Below are 20020 nucleotides of genomic sequence, written 5' to 3' on the forward strand. Positions count from 1 at the left end.
GAAAGGGATTGACAACCCCTTTTACACGCCGGGTTGCGAGTATTTTTTATTTGTGTGCAGGTGTTGTTTACGTTATGTTGCTTGGTTCTCCTACTTATTCAATAACATTGGTTTCATATCTGAGGGAAATACCTACCGCCGTTGTGTTGCATCGTCCCTTCCTCTTTGGGGAAATACCGACGTAGCTTCAAGCGACATCAAAAGGAATTCCTGGCACCGTTGTCGGGGAGGATCTTCAACATATACCAGGTTCCTAATCACAAATCTCACCTCCTCGCAATTTACATTATTTTTCATTTGCCTCTCGTTTTCCTCTACCCCACTTCACAAAAATTTATCATTTTATTCGCCTCTCTTTTTCGTTCGCGGTTTACTTGTCGGATCTGCTTTTGAGTGCAATCTTGTTGTGTGGTCACCATGACTCAAGACAACACCAAGTTATGTGATTTCTCAAATACCAACAACAATGATTTTATCGGCACTCCAATTGCTCCTCCCGCCACTAGTGCGGAGTCTTGTGATATTAATACTGCTTTGTTGAATCTTGTGATGAAAGATCAACTTTACGGAACTCCTAATGAGGATGTCGCGTCCCATCTTAATACCTTCGTGAAATTATGCGATATGCAAAAAAAGATGTGGAGAATGATGTGGTGAAGATGAAATTATTTCTGTTTCCTTTGCATGATTCTGCAAAAATTTGGTTCTCTTCTTTGCCTCGTAATAGTATCGATTCTTGGAATAAGTGCAAAGATGTTTTTATCACTAAGTATTTTCCTCTCACAAAAATTATTTCCCTTAGAACCCAGACCATGAATTTCAAGCAACTTGAACATGAGCATGTTGCACAATCTTGGGAAAGGATGAAAATTATGCTAAGGAATTGCCCAACTCATGGGTTTAATCTTTGGATGATCATACAAAAAAATTTATGCGGGGTTGAATTTTGTTTCTCGTAATCTTTTAGATTCCGCCGTGGGTGGGACTTTCATGGAAATAACTTTGGGTGAAGCCACCAAATTGCTTGATAATATTACAGCAAATTATTCGCAATGGCATACCGAAAGAGCTCCTACTAGTAAAAAAGTTAATTCGGTTGAAGAAATTTCTTCTTTGAGTGAAAAAGTTAATGCTCTTGTGAAATTGGTTGCTAGTAGAAGTTCTCCTATTGATTTTAATGATATGCCTTTATGTACTTTGATTTAGCAAAATAGTGATGCCATAGATGTGAATTTTATCTCTCCAAATAATTTCAATAACAATGCTTATAGAGGTACTTTTAATCCTATGCCTTTTCCTAGTAATTCCTCTAATAATTATGGTAATTCCTATGAAAATCAATCTTATAATAATAATAGGAACACCTCTGATCTTGAGAACAATATTAAAGAATTTATCAACACGCAAAATGTTTTCAACACTTCCATAGAGGAAAAGTTGAGTACGATTGATGATTTGTCTAGAAGTGTTGATAGAATTGCTCATGATGTGGAAAATCTCAAGATGAAAATTTTTTGTGCCTAAAGTAGATGAATCAATTAAAGCTCTTTATGTTTCTATGGATGAAAGTAAGAAAAGAACCACTATGCATAGAGCTAAAAGAGAATTTTTAGAAAAAGCGTTTTCTAGTGATTTCTTTTCGCAAAAGTGATGAATATCTTAAAATGATTGGTGTTTCTTCTATTGATTCCTTGTTTAGTAAAGTTAATATTGATGAAAATGGTACTGGAGAAGAGTCAACTTTAGGTAGAAGTCGTCCCAATGATTCGGAGGGTGAAAATCTTGTTGAGAAAATTGATAAAAGTGGGTTTGAAGAGGTCAAAATTTTAGCTAGTGATGTGCCCACTCTTTTGGATTACAAAGACTTTAATTATGATAGTTGCTCTTTTATTGATTGTATTTATTTTTTGCAATCCATGATAAATTCACCCCATGCTTATGAACAAAATAAAGCTTTTACTAAACATATTGTTGATGCTATGATGAAAGCTTTAGAAGAAAAGTTGAAATTAGAAGTTTCAATTCCTAGAAAATTGCATGATGAGTGGGAACCTACTATCAAAGTCAAGATTAAAAATTATGAGTGTTTTGCTTTGTGTGACTTGGGTGCTAGTGTTTCTACAATTCCGAAATCTTTATGTGATGTGCTTGGTCTTACCGATATTGAATCGTGTTCTTTGAATTTGCACTTGGCAGATTCCACTATTAAAATGCCTATGGGAAGAATTAATGATGTTCTTATTCTTTCAAATAGGAATTATGTGCCCATATATTTTATTGTTCTTGATATTGATTGCAATCCTTCTTGTCCAATTATTCTTGGCAGACCGTTTTTACGCACTATTGGTGCCGTGATTGGTATGAAAAAAAGGCAATATTAAGTTCCAATTCCCATTGAGTAAGGGTATGGAACAATTTCATAGAACAAGAATTAGGCCACCATATGAATCAATCATGAGGGAATCTTATGGATCTCGAACCAAAGATGACAAAACTTAGATCCTTCCTTTATGCCTAGCTAAGGGCGTAAAACTATAGCGCTTGTTGGGAGGCAACCCAATGAATAAAATTTATTTTCTATTTTTGCTTCCTGTTTATGAGTGCTAACACAATTATTATACTTTTATGAATGTGTTTTTATGTTTTAATTAGTGTTTGTGCCAAGTAAAGCCTTTAGGATCTTCTTGGGTGATAGTTATTTGATCTTGCTGAAAAAACAGAAACTTTTGCGCTCATGAAAATAATTCTCATTTTTACCAGAGAGCGATAAAATACCCATTACACTTGCAGTAGATCAATATACAAATTTCTCAGGTCATCCTAGTTTTTCAGAATTTTTGGAGTTACAGAAGTATTCAAAATAGTCATATTGCTACAGGCTGTTCTGTTTTGACAGATTCTGTTTTCTTTGTGTTGTGTGCTTATTTTGATGGCTCTATGGTTTTCTTTGATGAGTTTTTGCCATAGAAAAGTTGGAATACAGTAGATATAATGCAAGAACAAAATATGAATTGGTTTGATACAACACTTATAGTAGTGATTTACTTTCTTATACTAACGGACCTCATGAAGGTTTTGTTGAGTTTTGTGTGATTGAAGTTTTCAAGTTTTGGGTTATCTTACGATGGATGAAGGAATAAGGAGTAGAAGAGCCTAAGCTTGGGATGCCCCGGCATCCCAAGCCATTATACAAAAATGAGCGACCAACTAAGCTTAGGGATGCCCCCGAGTGGCATCCCCTCTTTCTTCTAACGACCATCAGTATTTTACTCGAAGCTATATTTTTATTCGTCACATACTATGTGTTTTGCTTGGAGCGTCTTGTATGATATGAGTCTTTGCTTTTTTTATTTTGTGTTTTAAGTCTTGATCCCTTGCTGGACACACCTATTATAGAGAGCCAAAATTATGTCATGATTTGTTAGAATTGCTCTCTTTGCTTCACTTAAATCTTTTATGAGCTATGGACTTGCTCTAGTGCTTCACTTATATCTTTTTTAGCACGGTGTGCTTAGTATTTTTGAAGAAATGCTCTCTTGCTTCACTTAGATTTATTTGAGAGTTAGTAAAATTTTCAAGGAATTCTCTCTTGCTTCACTTAAATTAATTTGAGAGAAAGAAAGAAATATTATGCTCATGATCTTCACTTATATTTGTTTGAGCTTGTCAAAAGCAACACATGAAAATTAGTCCCAAAGTGATAGATATCCAAGAAGGATATAATAAAACTTTCATAAAGATCATTGCACAAAATAAACTTGATTCTTAGTAATAGTTTTGAGATATGATGATGTGATATGTGAGTTGTGTTAACAAGTAATTATGCTTTAGTAAGAATATTGGTGTTAAGGTTTGTGATTCCCTGTGCAAGCACACAAGTCAATAATTGTGCAATGAAATTATATCCTACTTGTGGTGCATTATTTGGTGTTAATTATGCTTAATGCTCGCTTATGAGATTATTCGTTTCTTGGTTGGTCGCTTCTCAATCTTTTGCTAGCCTTCATTTTGCACTAAGTATGATCACTACTTATGCATCCAAAATCCATTAAACCAGTTTTGCCACATAAGTCCACTATATCTACCTATATGTGGTATTCGTTTGCCGTTCTAAGCAAATTTTCATGTGCCATCTCTAATTTTCAAAAAATAAGCTTCTCTTTTATGTGTTCGTTTCGCTCGCGGAGCGGTGAGGGGTGGCTAATATTTTCCATGCTAGATGTGTTATTCTCATGATGAGTGTTTACTCACTTGTCATTGCACGAGAGTATGGCAAAGGAATTAGGGATGCCCAGTCCCGAAATTAAAAAAATTGAATTTACTTTATGTTGTCAAATAATTAATTCCTTGAAAAGTGTTGGTATGAAGGGCACCCGTGGATACGGTTAGCCATGGAAAGTGAAAGTATGGTGGAAAAAGGAATAAACTTTATTTTCTGTTTGGGAACCGCCTATGATGTATCTAGCATGGAAAGTGTTGGGAACTCTAATTCGTTTTCGTTGGTGGGATGGATACACCTCCCAAAATGTTTTTATCTCTAAGTTTTCCGCTTTGAGCTTTGGCACATCTACAAATCCCTACTTCCCTCTGTGAAGGGCCTTTCTTTTTTACTTTATGCAAATTTTTTTTGAATTTGAGTCTCCATCTTCTCTTATTAAAGCACAAACTAGGAGGCAATATGATCGTACCTGAGTATTGGGTGTAGTTAATATGCGAGTGTGTTTCATGAATGGATCGATGATTGAGCATGATGGGCTAGGGATAACTTATTTTAGCGTTGATATTTTGAAAGACGTGGTTGCTTGTTGACATGCTTGAGTATTTAAATTATCATGTCAAAACTAGACTATTGATCTGAACAATATGAAAGTCCAAATGTCCATGCTATAAAGAAAAGAATATGATATGGCATGTTAGGCAGCATTCCACATCAAAAATTCTGTTTTTTATCACTGCCCTACTCAAGGACGAGTAGGAGTTAAGTTTGGGGATGCTGATACGTCTCCAACGTATCTATAATTTTTGATTGTTCCACGCTGTTATATTATCAATCTTGGATGTTTTATAATCATTTTATAGTCATTTTACATCATTTTTTTGTTACTAACCTATTGACATAGTGCCAAGTGCCAATTGTTGTTTCTTCCATGTTTTTTACATCGCAGAAAATCAATATCAAATTGAGTCCAAATGCCACAAAACTTTATGGAGATTTTTTATGGGACAAAAGGAACACAATGGGCCCTGGTTGCGCCTGGGGGGTGCCCCGAGGGGAGCAAAACCCACCAGGGCGCGCTAGGAGGCCCAGGCGCGCCCTGGTGGGTTGTGCCCACCTCGGGTGCCCCCCGAACCGCCTCTTTGCTTTATAAATACCCCAATATTCCAGAAACCCTAGGGGGTCGATGAAATATTCATCCAGCCGCCGCAGAGTCCAGAACCTTCAGATCCAATCTAGACACCATCTCGGATGGGGTTCACCACCTCCATTGATGTCTCTCCGATGATGCATGAGTAGTTCTTTGTAGACCTTCGGGTCCGTAGTTAGTAGCTAGATGGCTTCATCTCTCTCTCTCTCTCTTGATTCTCAATACAATGGTCTCTTGGAGATCCATATGATGTAACTCTTTTGCGATGTGTTTGTTGGGATTGATGAACTTTGAGTTTATGATTAGATCTACCTTTTTATATCCATGAAAGTATTTGAGTTTCTTTGATCTCTTTTATGCATGATCTCTTATAGCCTCGTATTTCTTCTCCGATATTTGGGTTTTGTTGATCTATTTATTTTGCAATGGGAAGATGTGCTTTGTAGTGGGTTCGATCTTACGGTGCTTGATCCTAGTGACAGAAAGGGAACCGACACGTATGTATCGTTGCTACTAAGGATAAAACGATGGGGTCTATCTCTACATAGATAGATCTTGTCTACATCATGTCATCGTTCTTATTGCATTACTTCATTTTCCCATGAACTTAATACACTAGATGCATGCTAGATAGCGGTTGATGTGTGGAGTAATAGTGGTAGATGCACGCAGGAGTCGGTCTACTAATCTTGGACGTGATGCCTATGTGATGATCATTGCATGGATATCATCATGAGTATTTGAAGTTTTATCAATTACCCAACAGTAATTTGTTCAGCCATCGTTTGCTATTTTTCTCGAGAGAAGCCACTAGTGAAACCTACGGCCCCCGGGTCTCTTTCTCATATTTTTGCCTTTGCGATCTACTTTTTCCTTGCTTTTATTTTCAGATCTATTAAACCCAAAACACAAAATACTTTGCTGTGATTTATTTTATTTGGCGTTCGATCTATCAATATTTACAACTCTCTCACGTCCGTTTGCCAATTTCTGGCACCGTTACCCGAAAGGGATTGACAACCCCTTTTACACGTCGGATTGCGAGTATTTGTTATTTGTGTGCAGGTGTTGTTTACGTTGTGTTGCTTGGTTCTCCTACTGGTTCGATAACCTTGGTTTCATATCTGAGGGAAATACCTACCGCCGCTGTGCTGCATCATCCCTTCCTCTTTGGAAAAATACCGACGTAGCTTCAAGTGACATCAGCAACCTAGGATGAAGTGAACTTGGTGATATCCATGGTGCTCTCGGAGGCGAAGTGCATGGCAAGCTCGCCGGGGAGAACGATGCGCATGGAGTTCTAGACCTCACCGGAGGTGGCATCCATGGTGGATAGAGGCAACAAAACATAGGGGAGGGGAGAGCAGGGGTGGTTCGTCGCATTAGACGAATCAAGAAGCAAGGGTGGCAGCCGTGGAGGAGCTCGTGGCGGTGCCAACCCTACAACTAGAGGGGTGGAAGGGAGGGGAGGAGAGTGGTTTGAAATGACCCCCGAGGAGTTGTCGGTGAAGGGAAGGTGGCGGCTCATTGAAGGAGAGAGCGAAGTATCCGTTCTCATTGTGCTTTTTTTAGAACAATCCTTTAGGTTTTATTCATCACAATAATTCTTACAGGGATTAAACTGGCATGGAGTGAGACTCCTAGCCATACATGGCGACCACTAGTAGATATAAACAAAACATAGCAAGATTATAAGCTTACATATTAGAACTCCTATTTCCAGGCACTAAATTAAATCCGGAAAAGGCATTCCTCCTTGTTGTAATCTCCCTAATAATGGCTCATGTATCACACTCTGCAACTGATTGATATCTTTCTCAGAATGAGAGCAATCTAAAGCAATGTGGATTTGTTGAAGACCAAGATCATTAGCGAGGGCACAAGCTACGAGCTAAACTTTCAAGAATAAGTGGATCACTGATAAGATCAAACCGGTAGCCGAACATCACAGATAATACCATGTCTAGTCTTTGCAAACAGACACAATAGTGGCACCTATGCCATTCCTCGAAACTACGACGTCAACATTTACTTTGTCCATTCCCATCGAAGGAGGGGTCCATCTTGCGTACCACCTAAAAGTTATTTTTCTAATTTTAATCTATTATAAGCCACCACGGTGTCAGCATAGGCAACCCCAGAAAGTACACTATGACAACACCAGATGATTTTCATCATTCTAACCTTAATCTATTGAGTCACCACGGGTGTCTCCACAAGTTATACTACAATATGCATCATGTAATCTCATTAACTACCAAAGGATAAAGAAACTCATAGATGAGCAAGATTTAACTCAACACAAACATAATATGAAGGGAACACATCACATATTCAACTCTATTAATAAAGCCCATGATCACAATAAAGATCGCAACTCACATAATCAAGGGAGGGAGATAAAACACATAGCTAATGAGTGAAAATCTCCTGCACTCTTGGTGAAAATCTTCGTCCCCTTGGGACGCCACATTGGTCCTCTCCCTCCCCTTCGGCACACGGGGCGAAAAATCTTCATTTGCTTCGGCGCATGGCGTTGTTCCCTTCCTTGGAGGGGGAGGGGGCTCATCGTCGATGAGTGCATGTAGTTATCACTCCTGGCGGCGATTCTCATGCGCTTCTCCTCAACGACACTCTAGCGGCGTTTGCTAGTTCACTCTTGTGCGTTTTTTTTTTTGCATCTTTGATGTGTTTTGTCATGTTTTTTTCTACCAGCTCTCGAGGATTTCCTCAACATCTTGTACCCTTGTTCGGCCGATTGGTTTTATTTTGATCAGTTTTGCTAAAGCACATTTAGATGTGCCATAAGTATTACACATCTAAGTCCTATGTCATTGATCATACATTAAGATTCGTGCGGATATTTTCTTTTTCTTTTTTCTTTTTCTATTTATGCTTGTTTCACTCACTTAGATGTGCAATAATTAGAGCACATCTAGATGTGCCCGAGGCACACTATTTTGATATAAAAGGGGACAAGAGCATGTTCCAAGAATTCTCCATCATCTCTTTCTGTTTTATTCACCTTTGTGGTTAATTAATGGACACACATACAGGTTACAACTTCTTCCACCACCCACCAAAAATCGCATGAACCCGAAATCTGAAACAAAGAAACGCAAACCAAATCCCACAGCGACAGCATCACATATGTACACGAGCGAAGATTCCTTGACCACCCGCTCGTAAATATTCAGTACGTCTCGTCAGTCGTCACCCCCGACCGGTACGTCTGACGGTGGTGCGCCTGCTGAACCCCTCCGTGGTTCCGCGTCCCGCCTCACCGCTGCCCCCCTCGGCGGAGCCCCTGCCTGCGCCGGCTCTGTGCGGGAAGTCCGTCATGTCCTCCGTGTCCGCCGCGCTGCTGGCCGTGTACTCGCTGGACGGGTTCAGCCCGTACTCGCTCGTCGGCGCGCTCATCTCGCTGCTGGCGTACTCGCTGATGGTGCCGCCGGCCGTCCCGGTGCCCGGCCCGAACGCCATCCTCCTGAGCCGCCTGACTTCGTCCGTGTTGCCGCCCCCTGAGCGATGCATCGCGCTCTGGCCCGGCGCCATGCCGCCGTTCAGGTCCTCCGCCGACAGCTCGCCCTCCAGGTACCGGACAATCTGATCACATACCATTGACACGAGTGCGTCACTTGCTTGTTAATGATGTAGTGTAGCGGGTGAGTTAGCATGTAGTGGATTGGGCACGCACCTGTGCCATCCGCGGGCGAGAGCGCGCCGTCTGGCGCACGGCGGCGGCGGCGCAGGCGACGAGCCGCGCCATGTCGTAGGCGTCGTAGTTGGTCCCCAGCTCCGGGTCGATCAGCTCCTCGTAGTTTTCCTCCTCCAAGGCCTTGGTCAGCAGGGGCTTTGCCTGTTCGGAACCCATCGAGGAAACGAATCTGTTACTGCTCGCTGCATTTGCGGTGGGAGATAGGCATCGGATGATCAAGTGGGAATAAACACCACCCTACTCTACACAGCTCTAGTTCAAACACGAGTAATTTGGATAAATTTGCGAGAAGGAATTAAATTCAGGCGATGGGTGGTTTGGCAACTCACCCAAGTAGCCAATGTTTCGGGCTGGTGATCTGAGGATGCCATGATAGGCTTCCGTCCGGTGATGAGCTCCAGAAGCATCACGCCGAAGGAGTAGACGTCGGACCGGTCGGTTACTTTGCCGGTGGCGTAATATTCCGGCGCCAGGTATCTTAAGATAAAAAGTTTTGACAACACTAAGATTAGTCCACATGCTCCCATGATTCATATACGCGGGCAGTTTGTTGGGTTTCTGAATAGTAATCAACTGTCTTACCCAAATGTTCCCATTACGCGCGTAGAAACAGCAGTGTGTTCTGCTTCTTGGCATTTTGCCAGCCCAAAATCTGCAACCTGCACGTAGCAAGAGTTAGATACAAGCAGACGATGCTTCAATTGTATTGTTGGGTTTTGAGTTTTGACGATTTATATACCTTGGGCTCGTAGTTGTAGTCGAGGAGGATGTTGGCTGCCTTGATGTCACGGTGGATGATCTTAGGATGACCTGAGATCAAAGCCAGCCATTTAAACATTCAGTGCCAGAACATCTTCAGGCAACAAAATCCTTATCAAACTGAAATGAACTACTGCCCGTAATGCAAGAAGAACTCACAGTCCTCGTGCAGATACGCGAGGCCCTTCGCCGAGCCGACGGCGATCTTCCACCGGCGCGGCCAGTCCAGCGTCGCGCGGCCGCTCCCTGAGACCAGCCTCTTGTGTCAGTCCCAGCACTTCCAAAACCAACAGAGCAGAGCAGTTCGACGGGTGTAGCGTGCGTACCGTGGTGCAGGTGGGACTCGAGGGTCTTGTTGGGGACGTACTCGTAGACGAGGAGGCGCTGCTCGGCGTGGATGCAGAAGCCGACGAGGGAGACGAGGTTCTTGTGGTGCACGCGGCTGATGATGTCCACCTCGGCGCGGAACTCGCGGTGGCCCTGCCCGCTGCCGGCGCGCAGCTTCTTGATGGCCACCTCCTGCCCGTTCACCGTGCCCTTGTACACGTGCCCGAACCCGCCCTGCCCCAGCAGGTTCGCCTCCGAGAACCCGTCCGCCGCCGCCGCCAGCTCGTCGTACCCGAGCGTGCCGCCCGTCATGGCCGGGAGCGGCGGCCCGCCCGGGTCGCCCCCGCCGCTGCTCTGCGCCCACGAGTGCATCAGCGGCGGCGTCGACGACGGCGTCGACAGCGCGTGCGACTGCTGCAGCGGCGTCGTCGGCTGCCTCGGGTCGTAGAAGAAATCCGCTGGCACGAAAAAAACGATCGGTCAATTCGCCACTCGCACCAACACATTCAGAATTTGAATTTCACACCACTCGCACCAACACATTCAGAATTTGAATTTCAGATGAGGGTTGTTAAGTTTCTAGATGGAAAATCGGCAGCCCGCGTAGCACTGGCGAAAGAAAGTGGAGCACTAATAATCATGTCGGCGCAAGCAGCTCTAGTACGTGGGTCGCGCGCTGGCACGCTGCGCCGTGCCGCGGCGCGAGTCGCTGTCAGGCTGTCACGAGCACCGTGCCGTAGCATCGGGAGAGAATGGCGCGCGGACTCGCACTAGCACCGCGCGTCAGATAACGCGTTGTGTGCAGTTGCACCGATGGACGACGTCACATGATGGCATCCATCGCGGAAAAAGTCACGCGCGCGCGCGCGCGTCAAGAATGGCGTTCTCGCGACCGGGCGTATGCAATCTCTACAGTAATGTGTACGCACCTCGGGTCTCCGGCCTTCGGAGACGGCGCCGCCTGGACACGAAGCAGAAGATCAGGGCGGCCGCGAGCCCGAGCAAGACCACCGTCCCGACGGCCACGCCCACGCCCACCGCGGTCCCGCTGCTTGAAGAGGACTTTGCCGAGGTCGACGGCGCGGACGCTGACTGCGGCGGCGGGGGCGGAGACAACGTTAGAGGTGACGGCGGAGGCGCTGCTGCGGCTGGGGCGTCGTTCGGGGGCGGCGGCGAAGATGGGACGTCTTCGGGAGGTGGCGGCGTTGCGTCAGGCAGCGGTGGAGATGAACGTGGCACGTTCGTCGGGGGAGGTGGGGATGACGGCGGCGGCCTGCTAGGAGTTGGCGTCGGTGTTGGTGTAGGCGTTGGCCTTGGTGGAGGTGGGGATGGTGTTACTGGCGTTGGGTTTGGCGGCGTCGGTGTTGGCCTTGGTGGAGGTGGCGATGGTGTTACTGGCGGTGGGTTTGGCGTCGGCGTTGGCCTTGGTGGAGGAGGAGGGTTCACCGGCGGGTTGACTGGAGGAGGCGTGCTGGCACCGTCCGGAGGAGGTGGATTTACCGGTGGCGGTGGCGTCGCGGCGGCGTCTGGCGGAGGTGGGGTCACCGGAGGCGTCCCAGAGGCGTCCGGGGGTGGTGGCGTCCCGGCGGCGTCCGGAGGAGGTGGAGAGACCGGCGTAACAACGGGTGGCGTCGGAGCAGGAGTCACCCGCGGCGTCTCGCCAGCGTCCGGAGCAGGGGGAGAGACCGGCGTAACCGGCGCCGGAGTCACCGGCGGCGTCCCGCCAGCGTCCGGAGCAGGCGGGGACACGGGCGTAACCGGCGCCGGAGTCACCGAAGGAGATGGACCGGACATGGCGGCCGCGGCGTACGTGGTGCGTGCAAGTGCCTAACGTTAAACCCTGCTACGACTGGCTACGACTAAAATAGCGATCGATGGCCGATGGCTAACAGAGGAGAGAGGAGACGGAGGCGCCGGTGCGAACGGCAAAGAGATTAGAGATCTATGGGCCGCTGCCAGCAGTTTAGCCGTTGTGTGGTTTTGCTCGGCATGGCCGTGTACAAACAAATCCCCATTTCTTTCTCCTATTGGCTTTGCTTGCGTGGTTACCAGTATAAAAGAAAAGAATTGGCTTGCCTCTCTTTTCTTTCTTTTTGTGGTATCCACTACCCAGGGTTTGTTCGATCGGATTGACTTGACCGTGCCAAAGTCAATCAGTGAGCCCGCATTTCTTGTTAGCATTAGCCTAGTGCTAATAATGCCTAGGTTTGGATATTTTCAACAACAAAAAAATGCCTAGGTTTGGATTGCAGGTGGACCAGGTCAGATCGATGATACGGCAGAGCACGCGACGAGCGGCTGGCTCAGCAACCTCACCAACTTCTGGTGCCTAGGCCGTGCAACAGTCATGGCCTGACGGCTCGTTTTCATAGCGTCTACTGCTGGACTAGCGAGTAGCGACTAACCAAGTTGCGCTGCAGCTGGCTCGTAGGAGGACTACTTTCCAGAGGAACTGTGGCGGCGGGAACATGTCTGAAATGTTATGTCAAGACGTGTGCCTATTCCATCTCATATTTCCAATCGAATGTACCCGCGCTATATCTTCTCGAGATGAGTAAAATGCATCCTCTGATAAGGCTAATGCATCATCTGAATTGAATTATATCGTATAATAATACAACGAACAGTGGACTATAAGTAGTTGTCACGTCACCTATAACCCGGTAATAGATAGCCAACCTTACAACCTCACAAACTCTTAATTCTCACCCGCTTCCCTTCTTTCTCTTCTCCAACTAAGCAAATATATAATATTTAAACTCTTATAGCCTGCTTACATCACCTTATTGTATTTGCTCTAACCAAACGCATCGACAAGTTCATAACCACCAATGCATTTTTACACTGTCAAGAACTCTTACTGAAATGCAGTTTGGAGCAAGCGGTGGCGGGAGGCACGCGACAGACTCAGCAGTGGCGGAGCGTGAATGATATGCATCGCTTATTGCGATACGTACCATCGTGATCGCCCACTAGCATTTGAATTTGGGCACACAAGTGGTTTTCTGAACATTCCAGAAGCTTTTCATCCGTTTTTGGGAAGCTTCTCAAACATTTTCTTCCTATGGTTTTCCTAAGTGATTTTCCCGAATTATTCAAGTTTTTCCCTTTTTTTACTTTCTTTCCTTTTGTGTTTTTATTTTTCTTGTTTATTCCTTTTTTATTGTTTCTTTTCTTTTTAAATTTGGTGACATCTTTTTGAATTTGAGAATATTTTTTGAATTCATGTAACTTTTTTGAATTAGCGAGAATTTTTTGAATTTGAGAATACTTTTTTAATTCATGTACCTTTTTTGAATTAGTGAGAATTTTTTTAATTTTGGAAACAATTTTATAAATTTTTGAATTTTTTTGAATCCATGAACAGCAAGAGATTTCGATAGCAATTTTTTTTTAATTTATGAAATTTTTATTTTTCGTATTTGTGAACAATATTTGAAATCATGAACAATTTCTGAATTCTTGATTTTTGTAAAAAAGCTGAGGATAATTTTAGAAGTAATGAAAAAAAATACAAACTCATGAACATTTTTGGAATCCAGGAACAATTTTTCAAACTTGTAAATATTTGTGAATTTGCGGACATTTTGTTTCAAATTTGTGAAACTTTTAAAATTCGATAACTTTTTCCCAAATCTGTGCATTTTTTTATCCACAAACATTTTTGGGTTTTTTAATGCAGTGGGGAAAAGGAAAAGAAAAAACGAAGGAATAAATCCCACAGATCCTACCTACTACTCCCTCCGTTCCTAAATATTTGTTTTTTAGAGACTTCAACAAGTGACTACATACCGAGCAAAATGAATGAATCTACACTCTAAAATATGTCTATATACATTCGTATGTGGTAGTCTATTGAAAATCTCTAAAAAAACAAATATTTAGAAATAGAGGGAGTAATAGCTAATGGGCCAGCAGCCTGAGCAATCGGCACAGGCGATGCATATCAGCGGTGGCAAGACACACGAAGGCGCGGCTCGGCATGGCTGGCAGTGCATGCAGCAGGGGGCGACGTCGTTGCACGGGGCAGGTCCCTCGGCTGGGTTAGTCTACAAACGGCGGCGGCAAGAGCAGCTACAGCTAGCAGCCCTATGATGGCACGACGACGGCGGGCGTCGGTATGACGCGGCACGACGGTGACAACCAGCAGAGCCGATGCTGCGAGCTCTGCGGCAGCGCGTGGTTCAATGGATACGGCGCAGCTCGGCACAGGCAATGCTATCGGTATCAGCGGGACGCGGGCACGCGGCACAACCACATAGTCTCAGAGTGCAAATGCACGGCGGCAGCTCGGCTGCACAGCTGAATGCGGACGTACGGCAGGACGAGGGCGAGCGTTATTTTCACGTGTATGTACAGTTTTGGATTTTTAGACCGCGGCTGGCGAATGTACCGCATATGAGTAGCGTTGTTATGTATGGATTAATGGGCTTGAATTTGGGTTGCGGCGGACCAACATGTGTTTAATCTTGACTAGCAACATGGTTTACTGAAGTAGGAGTATGAGCTTACGAAAGTTTCAGAAAATCAGGGCTGCTTCGTGTACGCACCTCGAGTCCCGGGCGGCGGCACCCTACGGCGACGGCGCCGCCTGGCCAGGAAGAAGAAGATGACTGCCGCGAGGCCGAGCAAAACCACCGCCCCGACGGCCACGCCCACGCCCACGCCCACCGTGGTCTTGCTGCTTGACGAGGACTTGGCCAAGGTCGCCGGCGCGTCCGTTGAGAGCGGCGGAGGAGGCGGAGACCACGTTACAGGTGACGGCGGAGGCGCTTGTTCAGCTGGGGCGTCGTTCGGGGCCGGCGGCGAATATGGGACGTCGTCAGGAGGTGGCGGCGTGGCGTCAGGCGGCGGTGGAGATGAACGTGGCACGTCGGTCGGCGGAGCTGGGGATGATGGCGGCGGCCTGGGAGGAGCTGGTGTTGGGTTTGGCGTAGGCGTGGGACTTGGTGGAGGCGGCGACGGCGTAACTGGCGTTGGGTTTGGCCGCGTCGGCGGCCTTGGTGGAGGTGCTGACGGTGGTGGCGGAGGAGGATTCACCGGGGGTTCCGCTGGAGGGTCTGCCGGTGGCTCCACTGGAGGATTTACGATGGTCGGGGGTTTCGCGGTAGTAGGCGGAACTGCTGCTACCTGAGGAGGTAGTGAAGGTGGAATTGCTACCGGAGGAGGTGGTGGTGGAGCAGTCACCGGAGAAGGCGGAATTGCTGCCGGAGGAGGTGGTGATGGAGTCTCCGGAGTAGGAGGAATGGCTTCCGGAGGCGGTGGTGATGGAGTCACCGGAGGAGGAGGAGGAGTGGCTTCCGGAGGCGGTGGTGATGGAGTCACCGGAGGAGGCGGAGTAAACATGCTAGTGTCCGGAGGAGGTGGGCTATTCACTGGGGCCACCGGAGGCGTCACGACGGGATTGTCTGGAGGAGATGGGGTCACCGGCGTAACCGGAGGCGTCGGAGATGGAGTAACCGGTGGCGACCCGCCGGCGTCCGGAGGAGGTGAACTAGACATGGTGGCTGCTGCGGCTTGGTGGTGCAAGTGCAAGTGCCTAAGGTTTAACTGTGAGCATGGCTACGAGTTATTACGTCTACTAATATACCGATGGGCAAAGAGAGGAGAGGAGAGGAGAAGACTAAGTACGGGCTGGACGCAGTTAGTGATGAGGTTGGCCATGCAGAATTCTTCTCATGGCTTTGCTTATATTACTGGGTTCAAGCGACAGCAACATATCATACGAATTTTGGGCTTCTGTAAAATAATAGGCTCGTCTCTTTCCTTTCTTATTATTCTAGGATCCACTATCCGGTGTTTGTTAGATAAGATTGACCGGGCCAAAGTCAACGAAGCCTGATCGATCATTTTGTTACATTTGTTTTTATTTTCTATTTTTCGGGCAACTGAAAAAAAAATGGTTTCGGTCAAGATGCATGCTCAAAGCAGGGATGCGGACATGGCGGCTGGGCGGAGGCAAGCCGAGGGTTGACCGCATGGGTGCGGGGTGGCGGTAGGGGTGTGATACGCCGGCGAGCCGTGAGCTGTGGAGACGAGTTCGCCAGTTGATGGTGGGGGTGCACACGCGGGGAGGAGTGGTTCTTAGGGTGTGTCTTTGGCAACGACGACTCAACAGGCGTAGAGGCTCGGGCAGGGCAAGCCGACGAGGCAACTCGAATAGAGAGGGGCGTCGACACCGACCATGGGTGACGTGAACACTATGAGGCCAATGATGATGGGCGGACTAACATGGGTGGGAGAAAGACGGAGAGAAGAGGAATGAAGACGAAGTATTGGTGACTAAAAGTAGTTTTTTCTTTAACTGGGGGTGAAAGATAGGTACCCCTTTTTGTTAGCATTGGGGTAGTGCTAATCATGTCAAGTTTGGGAAGACGATACCAAAAATGACATTTTATCATATGAATGTAATATACTGTGCATGTATCTATCTCTTTTTAAATACGCACAAACATGTTTATCATGCATGCATCTATCATCTATTATTGGTTTGAGATTCGTGGCATGTTTTTTGATTGACCAAAGTTTGTTTTGTTTCATAGTGTTACATTACCTTTTTTTTCTTGTTTTGGAATGTATCATGTGTTTCTCTTGTGTACCAACAAATACGAGTGCACTTGTCCCATAGTGGATTTGTTGGTACATAATGAAACATGACGATGCATTCTGAAGCCAGAAAAAAAACATTATATAATATATAATACGCCCCCTTAAATAAATATTAGTGATTTAAACGCGCTCTTATATTTCTTTACGGTGGGAGTACTTTAAAACAATTGTCAAAAGCCATAAAAGATATCACGAATCTCAAAGTAACAATGAAAGGCGAATCCATGCATGATATTTCATATGGATGATCGATCCAGCAGTTATCATGTAACAAGCAACCAAGGTTTTGGCTATCAGATAGATCGATCCAACATTTATATCTATGACCGGGCCATGGACTGGGGGTGCATCATCATGCCAGTAGTCGGCCCACTAGGCCACAGTGTGGCCCATGCCTACTACTTGACAGATGGCCTCATCAGAAGGCGTAACCATGTTGGTGGTCAAGGCAGGCATCCCGAGGATCTCGAAACATCCCATCCGGTTGTAATAGACCTAGCACTCTTATAAACCCTAGCATTGTTCCTTATATAAGGCGAGGTTAGGGCTAGTCTATATATAATCTTGAATAGATACTTACAGTGAGTACCATATTCAAGTAACCTCACATAGACACCGACATAACCGTGACACCCCATCGAGTACTGATGTCAAGTAGTTTGATCACCAGTTTACTTGACATGAGTGCTCGATGGGGTGTTACGCGTAATTCTACGGAGGGGGGGGGGGTGACATCTCGATGGAGGCACGAAACCAATCCCTCCGTAAGTACGTAATTTTCCACGGCCTCGAATGCAAGCAGGCAGTGGCGGAGCTTGACCAAGTCCTCTGGGGGGGCCAAACAGAATATATGAACTAGTGGGGGGGGGGGGCAAACACACAAAATTTCCATATGTAAGCTCTTTCTCTCAAAAAACTAAGCCTGCGTGTGCCAATCATGGGTGGGGGGGGGGGGGGGGGGGCACAGCCCCCCAGCAACACACTAAGCTCTGCCGTTGCAAGCAGGGCTAAAAGACCGCGTTGTGCAAGGTCAATGCACAAGACCTGCTTTTATCCTACAGTGTTGAAAACGCGATTACCGAGCGGTAACCAATTTTGTCGCCCGGTAACCAAAATCTTGCGAGCAGCTCGCTCAGCAACCTCACCAGTTTGGTTGCCTACTTGCAAGGGCAAGGCCTGATGGCTCATTGTTATTGTGTGTAGTAGTAGTGATTTTCATGTTGTGCTGCCGCTGACTTAATCTTTTTTGGCGAATTGTGAAGGCAGAAGCATGTCTGGATTGTTATTCACGTTTGTACTTGTTCCACTCCAAATGTTCAATCTAATCTTGCGTAGGACTATATTTTCTTCAAGAACTATACAAAAGTGCGGCCGTTCGAGCGCGGATTTCTAGCTTTCGGGCTCCAGGGAGCCTAAAATTTTGAAAAATATATCAAAAATTGACTTTTAATGTTCCAAAAAATTATGAACAGATAAACATGTACATGAGTGTACATTGCATGTTTGTAAAAAAAATTCATGATGAAATACGTTTTGACGTGAGCAACACACACAAAAAACATGAAACTTTACAAACATGCGGTATATGGGGCTCGGATTGACTAAAGCTGCAGAACGGATCAACAATTTTTGCTGTTCCGTGCGAGGAAAGAGCTGGCTCAGCACCATCATTTTAATGAAAGTACTATTTAATATGTACAGTACGTGTACGCACCTGGGGTCCCCGGCGGCGGTACCCTATGGCGACGGCGCCGCTTGGAGACGAAGAAGAAGATCAGCGCGGCCGCGAGGCCGAGCAAGACCACCGCCCCGACGGCCACGCCCACGCCCAACGCGGTCCCGCTGCCTGACGAGGACTTGGCCGATGTCGACGGCGCTTCTGCTGACTGCGGCGGCGGAGGCGGATAAAACGTAAGAGCTGAGGGCGGAGGCGCTGTTGCAGCTGGGGCGTCGATCGGGAGCGGCGGCGAAGATGGTACGTCCTCAGGAGGCGGCGGCGTGGCGTCAGGCGGCGCTGGGGATGACGGCGGCGGCCTGCGAGGAGTTGGTGTTGGCGTGGGAGTTTGCCTTGGTGGAGGTGGGGACGGTGTTACTGGCGTCGGGTTTGGCGTCGGCGTGGGCCTTGGCGGAGATGGGGACGGTGTGACCGGCGCTGGGTTCGGCGTCGTCGGCGGCCTTGGTGAAGGTGGTGGCGGTGAAGGTGGTGGAGGAGAATTCACCGGAGGTAGCACTGGAGGATTCACGATGGTGGGAGGGTTCGCCTGGACCGGAGTAGGCGGAACTGCTACCGGAGAAGGCGGGATTGCTACGGGCGATGGAGTCACCGGAGTCGGGGTAGGCGGAACTGGAGTCACCGGAGTCGGGGTAGGCGGAACTGGGGTCACCGGAGTCGGAGTAGGCGGAACTGGGGTCACCGGAGTAGGAGTAGGCGGAACTGGAGTCACCGGCGGCAACCCGGCGTCGGGAGGAGGTGGGCTGGACATGGTCGCTGCGGCGTGGTGCAAGTGGCTAGCGTTGAACTATCTCCACGTCTACGACTTTCCGACTAATATACCGACTGATGGGCAAGAGAAGAGACAAGACTAACGCGAGGCGCCGGTGCAAGCACATCCGTCTATGAGCTGGATGCACTTAGCCATTAGGTGTTTTGCTTGCTGGGTTCAAGCGACAGCAACATATCATGTACGAATTCTTCACCTACGAAAACATACTATCATAGTACTAGGAACCAATTATGGCTACCTGTAAAAGAATGGGATCGTCTCTTTTCTCTTTGTATCCGGGGTTTGTTAGATAAGATTGACGGGGCCAAAGTCAATGAGCATGATCGATAATTTGTGCTGCCATTAGCGTAGTGCTAATCATGCCTGGTGTTCGGGTGGCGGGCAGACCAGGTCAGATGGGTACAGGCAGAGAAGAAGCGACCAGCAGCTGGCTTACCACCAACTTCGGTTGCCCCATGGCCTGACGGCTCATTGTCATTGCGTGTAGTGCCAGCGAATTAATAGGGCTGTACAAACCAAGTTGCGCTGCTGCTGCTGCTGCTGCTGCTGACAACTCCTACTTCTCCGAGGAGCAGTGGCGGCGGAAAATGTCTGAATTGTTGCCTTCAGGCGCGTGCCTGTTCCATTCCAAATTGCCATTAGAATGTTCCGTGAGAGGAAAGAGATGGTTCAGCACCATCATTTTAATACTGTATGACCTATGAATGATTTTTTTTTAGCAAAGAATGACTTTTTTA

The 20020-nt window shown here is 46.8% G+C and overlaps 1 protein-coding gene across 2 annotated transcripts; it reads right to left on the bottom strand.

Moving 5' to 3' along the window:
• Positions 1-8352: 8352 nt before the first annotated feature.
• On the bottom strand, positions 8353-19307 carry LOC123062064 (proline-rich receptor-like protein kinase PERK2). Of its 2 annotated transcripts, none has more exons than XM_044485395.1 (8): positions 18494-19307; positions 10170-10628; positions 10003-10089; positions 9824-9894; positions 9667-9743; positions 9414-9561; positions 9064-9225; positions 8353-8972 (listed from the first exon to the last, which is right to left on the bottom strand). In XM_044485395.1, exons 1-8 carry the CDS (start codon positions 19260-19262, stop codon positions 8580-8582), a joined length of 2166 nt encoding a protein of 721 aa, XP_044341330.1. In that variant the 5' UTR covers positions 19263-19307; the 3' UTR covers positions 8353-8579. The 2 variants fall into 2 exon arrangements, with proteins under 2 accessions (XP_044341330.1, XP_044341329.1); XM_044485394.1 differs by lacking the exon at positions 18494-19307 and adding an exon at positions 11100-12320.
• Positions 19308-20020: the final 713 nt, after the last annotated feature.

This window comes from Triticum aestivum, chromosome 3A, assembly GCF_018294505.1.
Source record: "Triticum aestivum cultivar Chinese Spring chromosome 3A, IWGSC CS RefSeq v2.1, whole genome shotgun sequence".
Taxonomy (NCBI): Eukaryota; Viridiplantae; Streptophyta; class Magnoliopsida; order Poales; family Poaceae; genus Triticum; species Triticum aestivum.

Excerpts from the sequence above, each read along its gene's own strand:
- LOC123062064 (XM_044485394.1), bottom strand. The coding sequence starts at position 11,964 with ATGTCCGGTCCATCTCCTTCGGTGACTCCGGCGCCGGTTACGCCCGTG. Across the intron at positions 9,562-9,666 it reads CGCGTAATGGGAACATTTGG|ATACCTGGCGCCGGAATATT; the intron begins GTAAGACAGTTG and ends TTTTATCTTAAG. Across the intron at positions 9,226-9,413 it reads CCGAAACATTGGCTACTTGG|GCAAAGCCCCTGCTGACCAA; the intron begins GTGAGTTGCCAA and ends GGTTCCGAACAG.